Below are 16,925 nucleotides of genomic sequence, written 5' to 3'. Positions count from 1 at the left end.
TTGATTCGCTGCTGCGTTGTCTCATATTTTGCATAAATTTAATTAAGCGGCAATGTTGCTCACACGCCTCGCTGCACCGTGTAATTTCGTCTTTTATGCTGCGCCAGAATACGCATGGGTCAGCATGCAGGCATAACGCTCGCTACTTGCATATATTAACAACAACGAATTGCTTGCTTATTGACATTGGCTATAAATAAGCCGTCTTTTGTACGCTGATCCTTTGAGGCGGCACAGCTTGTTCTCAATCAAAAATAACTTATTATATAATTACAATGCGAAATATTTTAAACAAAGGCGCGCTGTCATACGTTCGAGCTACCACTGGGGCTTGAGCAAATTATCATCTCGTGACTTTGGGGTCTGAGGCGGCTATTTACACTTACCAATCATTTCTAATGCACCAAAGAAGGAAAAATTTATAGAAGTAAAAAGTGATAAAGAAAAGGCCCTGTCCTTATTATTTGGGGAAGATGGAAGTCTGCATTCTACGCCCAAATGTTAAGGTATGGTCGGGCTGATCTTATGAAATAAAATACCTAAAAACAGCTGAAGCTTTGGAGTTCCAGTTTCGTTAGTCGTTTATTCAAGTCAGTCATTTCAAAAGAGGGGCTTTAGGTTGGGTTAGGTTAGATCGCTGATCAAAGATCGCACGTGGACTGATAAATGTAGTCCTTTGTGTAGCCATTGAAAATAATAACTCCTGTGTTCGGACTTACAGATTGGCAAAACGCTTAGTAGCCAATACAAATTTGCAAAGGCGTTTAATTTCAACACCCGCCAGTTCGATAGGATGTCTGAAGGTATGCGCCCCCAATTGTCTAAGTCTTGACTCCCCAAACACGGGACAGTCAAGAAAGATGGAAGGAAGTGCTGACTTCTTTCTACCGCATCTTCTTCTAAACAATTTCTGCAGGCGGCGTCTGGTAAGATTCCCAATCTTAAAGCATTCATCAATAAAGCACTGTCTTGCTAAAAGACCCACAACTAGGGAAAGGCTAACCTTACTGAAGGCAAAGAGATCGCTAGATCTCCTGCGATCAATCTTGAGCCAAAAGGCTTTTGCGACTGCGCAGGTACCGTTTGTAGCCCAGCGTTGGCCAAGCATCCGCGAGTCCCAGCTATCCAATAGTAGAACACAAGACGATGCGGGAGCACCGACCCGTTCCCATTCTACCGATAATGATTCTAGGGTGCCTTTTTTTGCTAGCTCACAAGCTTTGCAATTACCTGTGATTCCGCTATGCCCTGCACCCATTTCAGTCTTATCACAAAGACACTTGCTGCTAATGATAGCGATGTTAGACACTCTTCGACTAACTCTGAACGCACTATAAAAGAGCTCAAAGCTGGTATCACTGCTCTTCTATCTGAGTGAATGGTTACTTCTCTAAAGGAGGACGCATTTTGGAGCAGCAAATCTGGTGCTACTTTGATGGCTGCAACCTCAGCCTGGAAGACACTGTAATAGTCAGGAAGTCTGAAACTGGCCTTGATAGAAGGCTTCCTAAACCCCTCCACCAACCTTTCCCCCAAATTTTGACCCATCCGTGAAGAAGCTTACTGTCTCTCTCCTCCAACGGCTTCTTCCCACCCAAAGCTCCCTCGTCGGTATATTGGGCAGAGAAGGAGCCGCCAGAGTTCGATTTGGCGACTCCATGATCCAGATTAAAAAAGCAAGAACACGAAGCTGCGACCAATTTTTCCAAAAAGTTAGAAAACTGCCATTCAGTGATGATGCCCATCCAACCTTGGCTGTACGTCTGAAAATCAATGTAAGACCACATTCTTCTATTGCATCAATCCTGGGTCTTCCTCAAAAAAATGTCACAAACGCGGTTTTCCTTCTATTCGTAATGTATGTACATATATTCAGACCCTTCCGAGCACATCTGCCTTCGATTTAGTAATAAGCACAGTTGTTTGCATATTACTTGCCACCATCTGCTCGCCAATCTATATGCCAACTTTGTTGTTGATAATAAATATACTTTTGTTTATTTCTAAATCTAAGTGAAAAATACAAAATAACACATTAAATCCAAACAAAAATATTTACGTACTAAGATTATGCAAATAGTATCTATACAGCTAACTCAGAAAGACGACACAAATGAACCGTAGTAAGCCTTATCAGCACAAACAACCTCCAACGTTCAGCCGAAACCGCAACCGCCATACGTATCTCGCTTGTAAGCGCTCAGCGCACCAACACATCTACCCACTCACGCCGCGCAAGATCATTGATCGACACCCTCCTGCTCTCCCACTCGTTCCCTCTCTCTCGTGCGCACGCTGCTGCTCTCCAGTCAGCGCTTCAGCTTGTTCTGCTGATCGCTGCCGAAGGCATCGCGCTCAATGTAGTACGGCGAGCCGTCGGGCTTCTTGCACTTGTAGCGGAGCTTGCAGCATTCCGGGAACGGTTTGTCCATGTGTATGCGCTCGCCGTTGTTGCAGTTCTCGATGCGTAACCGGCCGCAACTGCAACGAATGCAAAGAAATGTGAAACGACAATTAGATTAATGGCTGTGCGGCTTTATTGATGCGCTAAAATATTTACTTATACATGTGCATTTATATATATGTATGTATATTTATTTAAGTGGTTATGTGCGAGAAAGAAAAATTGAAAGTTAGCGGAAAAATCGCAATAAATAATCGTGTTGTCTGTCGCCTGTGTGTTTAATTGACTCAATTAATTAATTTCATTAGTGATAAGTGCACTTCCTCCCTCACTTTCTGGTGCATATACATACATATGTAAATAAATGTACATATATCTCTATAAATATGGCTGTGTACTCATTGCCGATCATTTACCAAGAAAATCTGTTTACAATTTTTCCGTAAAATATTCAAGCAATTAAGAGGTTATAGCATGACTTCATAGCCAAAGGCAATCCATTAAAATGAGTACATGACTTAAGCGTACGAATGACGTCAAAAAAGAAAAGAGTCCCTGAGCTTTTGAGATATCGATCTGAAATTTCACACACGTACTTTACTCCCTACGAAACTGCTCGGTTGTCGAAACCTTCGGCATCGAACCACTATAGCATATAGCTGTCATACAAACTGAACGCTCAAAATTCTTATGAGAAATCGTTTGTATCTGTGAAGGGTATTATAGCTGCGATGCAACCGAAGTTTGCGTTTTTTCATGTTTTCTCGAGTTTTAGCAATATTGCCGCTGAACACATTGAAATGGATATATTAATTTTTTAAGTGAAGAGAGGCGCAAATAAATTGGCTCTTATATAACTACTAAATGAAACTAAGTGGTTTTGTTTGAGACAAATTATGATTTATTAGTAATAAATATATTTTTAAAGATATCTTTGTTAAAAAAAAATTATTATTAATTAATAATAATTTTATTTTGTGCAAAAAGAATCTTCGAAAAAATGGTTTGATCAAAATTTATAGATAAAATTTTTTTGATTAAATATCAAATTTATAGTCTTCATTGAAGTTTAAGTCAGAATTAGTTAAAAATTATATTTTATTTAAAATTAATATTAATTCCCAATGGAATTATTTATAATTATGCTGACTATTATTATTTTTCCAAAAAAATATTTTTTTTTTTGAAAAATTCGAATCAGGAGTATATAGTAGTTTAAAATCAGGAAAATAATTCTGGTGATTAAATTAAATTTTTAAATTTTACAATTGCTTTAGTAGTTAAAAATTAGTATTTTTAATTTTTTTCAATTTATTTATTTATTTTCAATTAATATATATATTTTTTTCAATTTATTTTTTTTTTTAATTTTTTGTTTTTCAATTTATTTATTTTTTTTCAATTAATTTTTTTTTTCAATTTATTTTATTTCTTTCAATTTATTTAAATTTTTTCAATTTATTTAATTTTTTCCAATTTATTTAATTTTTTTCAATTTATTTTATTTTTTTTCAATTTATTTTATTTCTTTCAATTTCTTTAACTTTTACAATTTATTTATTTTTTTTTTTCAATTTATTTTATTTTTTTCAATTAATTTTTATTTTTTATTTTACTTTTTTGTTTTTTTACTGCCGTTTAATTACATATGATTGCAACGCGAACACAATTTTAAGAGAAATTGCCTCAATAAACGAGCAAACTTACCCCTCAATAAATATTGAGCCGTCCTCATTGCAAGTGAGGCGCTGACACGGCGCAATACCCAGATTCACGCCAAGCTTCAGCTCATCGCCGCGATAAATGCATTTGCCCGGGTTATCTAACAAGAAAGGGTTGAGTAGTGAAAATAATTTGCTAAAAAATATATATGCCACAAACACTTGTACATAACACTTATTGCTGCGAACAATATTTTCGAATTTTTTTTTAATTGTTTTCAATTTCTATTATATATATATATAGCAAATATATATAATATTTTTCAATATGTATATTTTTTTAATTTTCTTTGACTTGATTTTTGCTCCTCGAACTTCCACATTTTGCTTTATTTATTTTTCACACACCTGGGTCGGCCGCTATTAGACCCGAGTATGCCTCAGTGGTGCTGCTATACAGCAGCAACAACACCAAGGTACCGGTTAAAAGCAAGAAATTTTGTAGAAACGCGCTTTGTCGTAAACACAACATGTCGAAACTAAATTGACAACTGAGCTGAGCCAGCCAAAGCTGACGTGCCTCAAGCCATGCTCGAAGCGCTCGAAAACCAAACTCATGGAACTGACATTTAAATGCTGCTTATTTGCTTGATAGCTCTGCTAGCATGCGCTCTCCCACACTCTATCGTTCGGCGGCTTATCAATTTTGAGTTGTTTGCTGCAGCTTAAGTGCTGAACTTGCACTTGTTGTACTTGTTGTTGTCGAATATTTTTTTTCTTTTTTTTTAATTTTTCTGTATTTTTCAATATTTTCTTTATGAAAATTATTTTATTTTTTATTTATTTTATTTTTATTGTTTTGTTTTTGTTATGCCTTCCTGTGTACACTTTTGCTCGGTTTCATTTTCATTTTTCACTCCGCTGTCTCGCTGATTTGCATTTATATTGATTTGCATGTATTTATTTTGCCTTTTATGCCGCACAATCGTATCGCTTACACTCACACGAGTGCGTATTCCGCCTGGGCCGGGGTCAGAGGTTATCGTGCCGCTTTATTTGGCAACGCCACATCAATACTGTAGATTTGGAATTTGCGTTGCGCCGCTCTTACGTACACCTATTTGTGTATTGCATATTTACTTTTGAATTCTTCTAGAAATATTTGCAATAAATTCTCCTTTTTTATTGCTTTAAGCCACTCTTTCGCTTTCAATAATGGATTGATTCGCTCCTCGTGTGCATTCGCTGCTATAAACAGTATGTAAATATATGTATATATTTATATATATGTATATGTATGAATTTTATTTTAATTTCTTTTTCGCCTGCTTCTCTAGTTCGCAGTCCGACTGTGGTCTGCGCATAGTTTACAGTTCGCCCGCTTATTGAGTATTTTCTATGAATGAAAAATCATTGTTCATCTGACAGTCTGTTCCAAATATATTTACGCTCATACATACAAACACATTTACGCATTATTGTCCATTTTGTATGCTCGCCATAGTGCGACGTAGCCGTCTTAGCTTCGCAAGACCACAAACTGCCTTCACTTTTAACCTTTGCTGCGCAGCAATAACAAATCATTCGAATTTTTCAATAAGAAAAATAAAGCAAAAACAAAAACTATTTGTTTTGCCGCGGTGTTTAACGGGACTTTCGAATATGCATGAACTTCGAAAATGAGGTCGCATTTCTAGAAACTTTTCCAATGCCAAATAAAAGCTTTTTTGTTCCATAACAACTTAAAGGGTTAGATGGGTTTCTGAGGTACAAACAAAACGTATATTTACGATTTTTTTTTCTAATATAGACAATCATATATTTGAAAAATATAATAGGTCTCCTGGAATTTTGATATGAAAATGTTGAAAATTCAGCCGTTGAGACCTCATCTCCCTAGGTGTCTAACAAAAAAGGTGCTCTCGCCGTGGACAGCATAACATATTATAGGTTAATCTAAAATTTAAACACTAAACATATTCTGTTCATACATACATAAATCTCGTTTTGAACGAAGAAAATAAAAAATATAAAAATGTTTCTGTTCTTCTCAAACTTTTAATAAAAAATCTCATCTCCACCTTTATGGTCGGTTTCGAAAAAAACGCTTGGGGCGAAAATTCTCATGGCTGTATCTCCGAAACTATTATTCTGATCAACTTGAAAACTTAGGACAAAGTTTTAGAGGCGTTGTAAATTTAATAAGACAAACAAAAAAATATTTTTTTGAAATTTTCATATCCACCTAGCCCCTTAAGTTGATTTCGTGGACTTTTAGACCACGAAATTTAGCTCTTTAATATTAAGTGTTCTGTGATCTCGATTACTGCTTTGCCTAATATAGCAGTTGTCACAAAAACCACAGAAACTGTTGCTGTAAGCAGGCGATATCAATTCCCTGATTCAGTTTTTCCTTGAATGTGAAATCACGATCACGCTTAACTCACTCAATTGGAAAGGTTCTACAATACCTCCGTTCGTTTAAGACTCGACTCTTACGGTGCTTATGTATCTAACTGCAAATATTCGAAGTCTTAGAAATATCTAGGAATAAACTGTGGATGACTTAATTTCTGCTCTCTAAGATCATAAACGCTGTATTTTATGTTTACCTAACATAGATGCTAGGAGAACCTCTAAATATTGGAAGATTGCGATGCCGAAGCATTCGATGACACTATGGCACTCACTCTAAAGAACGCCCCGCCCTGTCGGTAATCCACCATTAGTCCGTATAGGTGAGGATGGGCACTGGAAGTCATTTGAAGCGATCGATGTGGACTATATCTCACTAATGTCTCACTGTTTTGAAATTTTGCAGAATTTCTACAGAAAAATGGCATTAAAATCGTTTCCAACACATCGCTTATTCTCCTCTATTACAAAACCGTTTTATTTCCAACTCCAAGCATGCCATAATCACACAGTCCCCGACCGCTTGCAAGCGCTTTTATGCGCACACAATTGATTCATCGCTTGTGCCAGTCTTTCGCAGTGTCGCAATAAATCAAAATTTATATTTCCGAGATTATTTTTATACACTCATTCAATTATGGTTGAATCGTTCCATATTTATTTTGCCAGACACACACGCACACACACATATACAATATACAATATACAAGTGTAGCTAGCAAAGAATGAGCGCGTCTTATGAAGAGCGCTGTGTTTGTGTGCGGCGAATTCTATGAGCTGCGAGTCGCAATTGTGCTAAATTTATGCGCAGCAGGTCGACAAATTAACAACAATCACAACAACTACATAGATACTTACACTATATACATATGTATGTATATGTTGAACGAATAATGTGGAAAATACTGAATTTGCTATGGACATACTTCTTTATTTCTCGGAATTCTCTGATTGGTATTTGCAACTTATTATCAACAGCTTAGACTGTTGAGGGTGTCGGAAATATTTCGAACGGATTGTTTGATCTGTGTACTTGTTCAGTAGAAAGAGGGTTGGCATATTTGCCGACCCCAACAAGAAAAGAACGCGATTCTCGATTGCTCGCAGGTGCATTCTTATAGCATAAAGGGGTAAATAAGACCTTTATCTTGATTTTGATCGATCAGTTTGTATGACAGAAAGGCTTTTTATAGATTCTGTTTCCAGTTTTTAGTGGTTCGAGGTTCGTTCATTGCTATCCCGCGTCAAAAAGAGACGTAATATTTTAATTTTGATTGTTAAATTGTATAGAAATTCTATAATCAGCACTGATTTCCCAAGCACAACTTCCCTGGAGGACTTGAAAAGAGCATGCAGGGTTTGTCGGGAAAGTAATAGAACTAATTATCTTCCGCTGTAACTTTACTTCGAAGCGTGCGCGCACCGACTGGATTCGGTAGAGGGCGTTCTGAGCTAACGAACGAGCGGCTGGTAAGTTGTCTCCAAGCATCGAGAGTGTAAGGACAAACATATTGCGCGGCGTGTTTCTGTGGTGCAAACCGAAAATATAGCGTTTGTTAGAGCAGAGGTACGCTATTAAATTCTGTGTGAAACTCGGTAAATCTGCGACAGAGACGTTTGATATGATCAAGCAGGCTTACCCAGATATTGATTTAGCAAAAATGGTGTGACAAAAGAGGCAATCTTCCGATTGGGACATGCCGACGTCTCCTTGCCCAAAAAGGGAAGAATGAGCTAATCCGAAGTGAAAACGATGCTCATTGTCTTTTTTGACATCAAAGGCATTGTCCGCCATGAATTTGTTCCTCCTGGACAAACTGTCAACGGCAAGTTTTACGTAGAAGTCCTCAAGAGACTCAAACGAAGGGTCAATCGGGTCCATCAAGGCATCGCAGCCGATTGGAAGTTGCAATACGAAAACGCCCCGGCTCAACCCACCTTTCTTGTAAACAGCTTCCTATCCAAGGCCGGCATCCCAACGCTTCCGCAGCCGCCCTACAGCCCAAATGAGGTCCTCCCGGACTGTTTTTGTTTCCTTGCCTGAAAAGACCGATGAAAGGCAAGCATTTTGAGACGACAGAGGGGATCCAAGCAACATGCACCTCGGCACTCAATGCTATTCCGGAGAATGCCTTCCATGACGTCTTCAATGCTTGCAAATCGTGCTGGCAGCGCTGCATCAACGCAGAAGGATCCTATTTTGAAAGTTTTTAAAGAACTGTAACGATTGGTTCTATAATTTTTCTTAAATCGATTCAGTCCTACTACTTTCCGGACAAACCCTGTGCGAAGTGAGTTTGGTTAATTATCAAGCTTCATGGGATCATTATTTTCGAAACCCTTTATAGACTTGCCAATAATATGCGTTAGATATTATAAAGGTACCTGCAAGTAAAGAGAGGTCTTCAGAAGTTTCTTAAAATAAAATTCCAATACTTTCATATATGTATTTCCTACATAATTTTGAGCTAAAAATAAAACTAAACCTTAATACAGTTCTATTAGAGTATGCTTGCGTGCTTCCATAGCTTGACTAAAACTAAATTGAAACACACAAAAAAAGCAGAATAAAATCTCTTCAAGAATTATTCATGCGAAAATGTTATTTTAACGCAAATATTTTTGTGAAAAATATCATAAAGGAAATGCTTGTGAGCCAGAGCAAACAACAACAACAACAACAACAACATAACGGAGTTCAATGTCAGTGCGCTCGGCGGACTTGCACTTGAACAAGCGTGTTTGCTTAGCGAAGTTCATGAGTGGCCACACACACACACATATATTTCGTTTGTATGCGTGCGTGTGTGTGCGCTCTGCGCTTTGCGTGAGTATAAGTGGCTGCTGGCCGCCAGCGAGCAAAGCAATTAAAAAATCATACAACTAGTCGTTATTTATTACTCAAGGTGCCTACGACGGAAGGCAAAATGGCAACACTGAATGGGCATTCATCAAAGAGTGTTGTCGATGGATGGCAGCATTCGTTGATTCCAAATTTGGATTGGCGAATGTTACAGTTTTAAGATACTTATATAAACAAGACTTCTATTCTAACAGCCTTCGGCTCTCTGAAAGCAATTCGTGAGCCTGCAAGTTCACATACATATTTCCACATTGAAAACTCGTCGCGTGAAATTACCTATATCTTCAGATTATTGGAGCTTCGTAAACATTCGGGGGTTTTTGTGGAGCTTAAGTGGTTAGTTGGGTAATAGTCATGAGCTATCTAAGAAAGAAGGCTCTACTTATTCAGGTCAAAGCGTTGGTTACGAATTTATCGGTAAGGTAGTCGATTTCTTTCCTTTCCTTTGGACTCATCGAAAGAGGTCTCTGTTAAGCTCTGACCAACTGCGATATGTTACCACAACGCAACACTTCGCCAGTTGCTTCTATCCTTTTTGATTTCACGATTTCCCAAGCGCAGACAGGTCCCTATGCACTTGTTTCTTCCATTGGGTGCGTGGGTGTGCTTGCTTCCGTTGTCCACCCGAGAGTCTCGAATCGAAGGAGCTGGCGCATCCTTTTGCATGTGTACGACATGGCCTAACCAGCGGATACGTTGGTGCGTTGGAAGGCTTCAAAGACTCCGAAGAACAGTGTTGTTGTTGTAGCGCTAAAAAAGCAATCTTGAAGTATTTTCGAAGATGGTGTCGAGTTAACAGTTCTTGACCGAACCAGTTCCGGGTCCGTTCAGGTTACTTAGACCCGACTGTTTCTGCGCCGTATAAAAGGACGTGAATGATAACAGACGTATAAAATAATTTTTTCGTCTATTGAAGATTTTTTTCCCTTGTTTACCAATGTTTAAGCTTGAGCTGCAAGCTTGGATTGTTGGTGGTATTTATACTGACTCTGAGTTGAACAAAGTCTACCAAAGGCTTAGTTCTCCGCTCAGTAAAGTTATGAATTTCAGGTATGTTTGTTGTTGTTGTAAAATGCAGCTTTTTTTAGCTTTTCTATTTCAAGGTTTCATCACTGATTTCCATCCATTTAAGCCGCACAGGGAGCTGTGTGCCCGCCATGCAGTCGATTTTTGACTCCTAGACTCCTATGATACATTTCGGACCAGTTTTGAACTAGTTCCTTGACTAAAATCAGTCGCATTTTAGCAGCTTTCGGTTAGGATGCGTGTGTTTATGTGCCCGTCATGGATCACTTTACTCCTGTTCACCAAATATACTGCGAATTTATTTTTAAGCGCGCCCACGCGCAGAACATGGCCGCCCCACCGAAGAGAGGAAACAACAAAGCGCACTTTATGCGCAACTGAACTTGTTCGCTGGAAGGAAAGAATTATAAAAATTATATAAATACAAGTGTGTTATTTGCGCTCTTGAATGCACCTTTGTACTCACGGCTGCTGCTATAAATAGCCGCCTGTGCCTGTGTACGTGTGTGCGTTTCAATGTCAAGCGGCGTGACGGTGGCGCAGGACGTGCTCAAGTATTCTGCGGCGATTTCGCTGCATTTATTTTGCACAATTTCACAATTCGCTTTGACGGCTTCATTTATTTGCCTTTCTCTCTTATTATTGTTTAGTTTTTATTGTTGCATTATAATTTTATTTTGTTGTTATTGTTTTATTTCATTTAATTTTTTTCTCTTCCTTTTGCCTTTGTTCTCTTTTTGCATGTAAAGTGACCTTAGCGGCGCAGGAAACATTGAAATATTGAGGCATTGAAAGGCGCATGACAAGCATAATCAAAGAAAAAGCAAGAAATTCGTCAAAAGCGAAGGAAACAAGAACAAAATCTGAATAATAAACTAGAGAAATGAGGATGTGCGGCAGCAGCTGCTGTGAGGAAGGATGTGGCAGAGGACGTGAGCAATAATGTCAGGAAGCTATTGGCAAGCCAGGATGTGCGTCAGGCGTAGAAGATGCGCATTGAGCGCTGAGCACGAGACAAGGAATGAGCGGTGACGTTTCCTTCGAAGGAGAGAGCGCAAAAGTGAAACCTCTATTTATATATTGTGTAGTCGAAAAAGTTTTTTCGTATATTGTATATTTTTACATATTTGTTTATTTATTTATTAGTATAAATATAAAAAAAATAAGTTGAAGTTTTATTAGAAATACGAAAATACTTTTTCGACTAACCAATATAATGGTAGTTTACACTTCATCTTCTCTGACAACTTCACCCCATGCCACTAATAAAAGGAAGCCACTCTCTAGATGTGAAGAAAGTTGCAAAATATTTATACTACAACAAAAGCAAAAAAAAAACTAAATTATATTTAACTTTATTGTTTCGAAGTTTTTTTTCTCAAAAATAGATTAAAAAAGCACTTGCCAGAAAAGTATGCATGGCAACCCTGTCTTAAGTTAAATGGAAACTCAAGCAAATAAAATCAATGGTTTCTTTTTCATCTTCAACAAATGAAAAGCTTCTTTTTTAACGCCAAATCAAAGCTAGCCCAGCTTGACATTCCGTCCCCTACACTAGCCCTGGTGCGCCTTACCCAATCGACTGCGGCAAACCGGCAAACAAACACAACAGCGAGTACAACAAACAGCAAGCGCTGGATAATGATGTTGCCCCTCGGCGGCCCATAGACTTGGCCCAAGCGAATAAGTTCATATGTTCTGCCTAATACCCACGGACCTGCTTACATGACATGCCTGTTGTTTTTGTTGTGTTTTTATTATTATATACTCATATATATACACATATAGATAGTTGCTGATCTGGCCTGTGTCACCGGATATGCCATCAAGGCGCTCGGCACAAGTGTAATGATGCCTTGCATTTGCTGCATGACTCGCAAAGCCTCGGGGCAAGCACACACACACACACACAAAGGCACATGCCAAGCTACACCCGTTTGGGGCTTGTCAATGACGAGCTCGCTTTTGAAATGTAATTTTTCGCATTATTTCCTACGGTCACACCGACACATACACACACATGCTCAGGCGTTTATGCAAATGATAGCTGACTAACCAGCCTTTATTCTGTAGCCATGACACCCCTTAAAAAGAGTCCATAAGCTTACAAGCTTTTCTGGCATTAAAAAGTCATTATCAATCATTACTTAGCCACAAAAAGCCTACAATTCGTTGGCAAGCTGCGCTGTAGATTTTCTGCAGAACAACATATCATTGAAGCCCCGCCTAGTCTACTTTTTAGATACTGTGCTACATACAGTTGTCGGGTAAGTTGGATTTTGAGCTGCCTGGTTGAAAACGAAAATTAATGGTAAAACTGTATGAATTTGTTAAGTTTTAGACTCAAAGTAAGTAGATAAAGCCTCAGAAATGTCCCCCCACCCTATTTTACAGCGCTCACTTAAGTGCAAGTGTCGTTTTTCGCATAATTTCTTCAAAAACCGGCGATTTGCAGCACATTTTTAATTCTCAAAAATTGTGGGTTACGCCAAATGTAAATTTTCTTGAATAGGATTGTAGCGCATGCGATTCTGCAAATTTCTGCATTTTTAGATTTTCTCTACGACCTCTAGTTCAAAAGTTATAAGCGTTTTTCTATTCGGCGGCTACTTGCTGCTTGCTCCTGGTCGCCTGGTAGAAATCCAGGATTTTTGTGCCAAATTGAAATGCAATTTTTCCGCAGCCGGCAGCGACAGCGGCAGAGGAGGCACCCAAAAACTTGCCGGTTGCCATTGCATATGCAAAGGAGCAAATTTGAAATGACGGAAGCAGACAAACAGGATGTGGGTGGGACCGGACATAGGGCGGAAACCGGAAGTGTAAATTAACGGTACTACATTTCCGGTTCAAGGGTTTACCGGAAGTGACAAACCGGAAACGGAAGTTGGGAACCGGAAGCAACCTCCGGAAACCGGAAATGAAAATAATGGTGCCTGGCTTCCGGACCAATACTTCCGGAAGTTAATAACCGGAAACGGAAATTTTGGGCCCGGAAGTGGAGAACAAAAAATGCTGATTTCCGTTTCCGGTTTGTCACTTCCGGAAACATCGCTGAACCGGAAGTGGGGTGCCGTTATTTTCCACTTCCGGTTTCCGCCCTATGTCCATGTCCGGTCCCACCCACATCCTGTTTGTCCGCTTCCGTCATTTCAAATTTGCTCCTTTGCATATGCAATGGCAACCGGCAAGTTTTTGGGTGCCTCCTCTGCCGCTGCCGGCTGCGGAAAAATTGCATTTAATTTGGCAGCAAAAATCCTGGATTTCTACCAGGCGACCAGGAGCAAGCAGCAAGTAGCCGCCGAATAGAAAAACGCTTATAACTTTTGAACTAGAGGTCGTAGAGAAAATCTAAAAATGCAGAAATTTGCAGAATCGCATGCGCTACAATCCTATTCAAGAAAATTTACATTTGGCGTAACCCACAATTTTTGAGAATTAAAAATGTGCTGCAAATCGCCGGTTTTTGAAGAAATTATGCGAAAAATGTATCATTTTTTTTAAATTGGATCAAAAAAATTGTGTTTATACTTACTCTGACCAATAACGTTTCGAATCGCTGACTCAGTTTTTGAATAAAACAAGTTATTTTATCACAATCATCGTGTTTAATATTTATGTGTTTTACTTGAATGGTCTTATGGACTAAACATTGTTTGAAGTGGATTTGCAATTTTTCTTAAATAAAATAGGTTTCTTTTCAGTTTGAGCTCAAAAATTGTTCATTTTCGTTGGTTCGAATGAAATTTTGTAAAATATATGTGAAGGTTCTAGCTAATATGCATTAATATTGTTCGATGTTAAATTATAAATGATTGCTGGGCGTTGTTGTTGTAAGCTTCGTCGATTTCTCCGTCAATTACTTTCGCTTTCATAATTGATTTCGCATTTAGCCAAATAGTGTTCATAAAAAGGTTAAGTGAGGCTCCGCAGCAAAACAGCGGAAATAATTGCGTCGCCGCTGCCGCTGAGACACGCAGCCACGGTCCCTTTTTACCGAGCAGTCGTCAAAGGCGAGCGAGTGACCCAAATTCGGCGTCACCTGAAAAATATATAAATTAAATAAAAACAACAACAACAACCAAAGCCACAGCGAGCGAGTGGGCGACGTAGAAAAGCGCAATGAGCAGTTAAGCGAGAATGGCGGAAGCAGGAAGTCGCTTGCTTGGCACTTCCGGTGTGCCGAAAAAGGTGTCGTAAAACTGTCAACAGATCCGGGCAGGCAGAGCGGGAGCCCCCCAGGAGGACTTACACCAACACAACAACAACACATGCATAGCTGGTCTACTTTTGGAGTAGAAGCAAATTTCCAATCGATTCTGCTTGTGGCGGTGAAGGAGTAAACAGATGTTTTTCTGCAACGCCTGAGACCAAAAAAATAAAAAGAAAGTAAATTTTCGAATTTCGAAATTGAAGACAAGCGGCGCCTCCGCTGAACGCTTTAAAGCCACCCAACGTCCTTCACGGCCCCAGGCACCTCTTCTTTGTTGTAATAACGAACTGGTAAACACTCCTGTTTTGTTATTGCTTGCTGTCTTGTTGTTGTAGCAGCACGTGGTGTTCGTGTGCGCCGCCGCTGGCAACTCGATTCCATTCCTTGGCGCAGCCCGCCCTTCATCCTTGTTTGCGAGTGTGTGGGTGTGCAGGGCGCAGATGTGCGCTTCCAACCGAATTCTGCGAAGAAACAAAAATAATTAAATTAATTAATAAGAAATACAAAAAGTGTTTCAAAATTTAATAATAGAAAATTGTATAACGGTTCTCAATGTCGAACGAAATTTGATGAATTTAAAGCGAAAATTCCTATAAAGTGGCAACGCCTGTGTCAACGGCACTATATAGCACTAATACACTGAAATGGTGAACCAAAAGCTAACAAACTGCTCTGCTTGTGCGAGCTGCCAGCTCGGTAGGGTTGCCATGTAGCGGAAAACGTTTCAATAAAAAGTTTAATATTCTAATAAGCGCATCTTATTGTGTGGAAAATTCACTTTATAGAAAATATACGAGTAATCAACAGGGTTGCCAAGTTCCGAAATTCAATTTAACCATTTTTTAGCGATGAAATAACTAAAAATTCAAACTAAATATAAAAACAATTTTTTTTTCTTACGTGTTACTTTTCTGAGGTCACAAATGCAGTAGGGTTGCCAAATTGAAAAATATAAAAATATTAATTAATATTCATTTATTTTTAAGCCATTAAATTATTTTCTAACCTTTTTTTCTAAATAATATTTAAACAGCACACACATGCATATGCTATATAGGGTTGCCATTTTGCAGAAAAATTTCATTTTTATTTTTATAGAAATTTCATTTTGTTTGGGGTGCGTAAAACAGTTAATTTTTTTACTGTGATGCTAAAATGGATTTTAAGTAAAAAAAATTCGAATGGGGTTGCCAACTTCAGAAACTAATTTTTTTCGTACGTGCTATGATGCAACTTACATGCGACTACGAATGCAGTCGGGTTGCCAAATTTTTAAATTAAAATAAAATTTACACAAAATAAAATTTAATTTTACTAAAACTTTAAATTATAGAAAAAATTTTAAACAAGTTTTACCAAGAACTTCATGTTTTTTTTTACACGTGTCTAACCATAATTATTCTAGAGTTGCCAAATTGCAAAATTTCAATTATTATTTACTACCAAAGTGAATGAATGGTGCGAAATTTTTTTAAAGATTTTTTTTTGTAATTTTACAATTTTTATAAAGCAAAAGAATTACAGGGTTGCCAAGTTGCAATTTATTTAATGTATGTATATCTAAAAAAGGGTGGCAACCCGGGTGCAGCAGGCACACAACTGTTGCTATTATTTCCCCCTCTAGTCGGTGCAGCCACAACGCTGCTGTTTGCATGCTTGCACAAACCAATTTCCTTTGACATTTCGTTCTCATTACAACACACAAATACACACGCACGCACACACACACACACAAGCGCCGACGCAAATGCATTATTTAAGCGAAAAAACAACATTGTAATGAAAATGTAATAATAATTGGAAGGCCAACAGCAAAATTGAATGCAGCAACAACAACACTGCAATTGAAATACAAAATGCATTTCCTGCGCTCGACGGCGACACACACACATATCCATATGCATATGTATGTATCTATATGCAACCATGTTACAGCACGCAAATAACAGCGTGCGCATGTACGTGTGCGTGTGCGTGTGCGCAATGAAATTGTAAAGCAATAAATGTAATTTGTATTGAGTAAAAAAGCGGAAGAAAAAGAATTTAATTGAAAACAGTTGAAACACTGCTATATGCTTTAGTGTGTGTGTGTGTATTCTCTGGCGGAAAGTGAGGTTATGAGCATCGGCAAACATACGCAGCAATTAAAACGACGCCAACTAATAATGAATATTTCTTTAAGCGCGAAAATAATCACATGAAAAATGGAAGATTAAAAATACATAACTGTAATTAATGCGCTGAAAAATATGCAACAGTTTATTATGCACACCACCAACTTGATTTGATTTTGATTGCTCAGTTTGTATGGTAGCTACTTATATGCTACAGCCATGCGATCAGAAC

At 38.3% G+C, this 16,925-nt stretch overlaps 2 protein-coding genes and 1 long non-coding RNA gene across 10 annotated transcripts in view; 1 reads left to right on the top strand and 2 right to left on the bottom strand.

Moving 5' to 3' along the window:
* Nucleotides 1-16,925, top strand: part of LOC120774185 (amyloid-beta-like protein) — a 140,083-nt gene that overhangs the window by 100,598 nt on the left and 22,560 nt on the right. The window lies entirely within an intron of this gene.
* On the bottom strand, nt 1,969-4,638 carry LOC120774187. Its single transcript, XM_040103615.1, has 3 exons — nt 4,474-4,638; nt 4,112-4,226; nt 1,969-2,481 (listed from the first exon to the last, which is right to left on the bottom strand). Exons 1-3 carry the CDS (start codon nt 4,595-4,597, stop codon nt 2,310-2,312), a joined length of 411 nt encoding a protein of 136 aa, XP_039959549.1. The 5' UTR covers nt 4,598-4,638; the 3' UTR covers nt 1,969-2,309.
* Nucleotides 13,961-16,925, bottom strand: part of LOC120774188 — a 102,509-nt gene continuing 99,544 nt past the window's right edge. For both annotated transcript variants that reach the window (XR_005705225.1, XR_005705226.1), the window contains one exon: nt 13,961-15,040. This is a non-coding gene — a long non-coding RNA (uncharacterized LOC120774188). The remainder of the gene's footprint in view (nt 15,041-16,925) is intronic.

Source organism: Bactrocera tryoni, chromosome 4, assembly GCF_016617805.1.
Source record: "Bactrocera tryoni isolate S06 chromosome 4, CSIRO_BtryS06_freeze2, whole genome shotgun sequence".
Taxonomy (NCBI): domain Eukaryota; kingdom Metazoa; phylum Arthropoda; class Insecta; order Diptera; family Tephritidae; genus Bactrocera; species Bactrocera tryoni.
The sequence above is the reverse complement of the archived record's forward strand: the minus strand, read 5'-3'. Positions and strand labels throughout refer to the sequence as shown.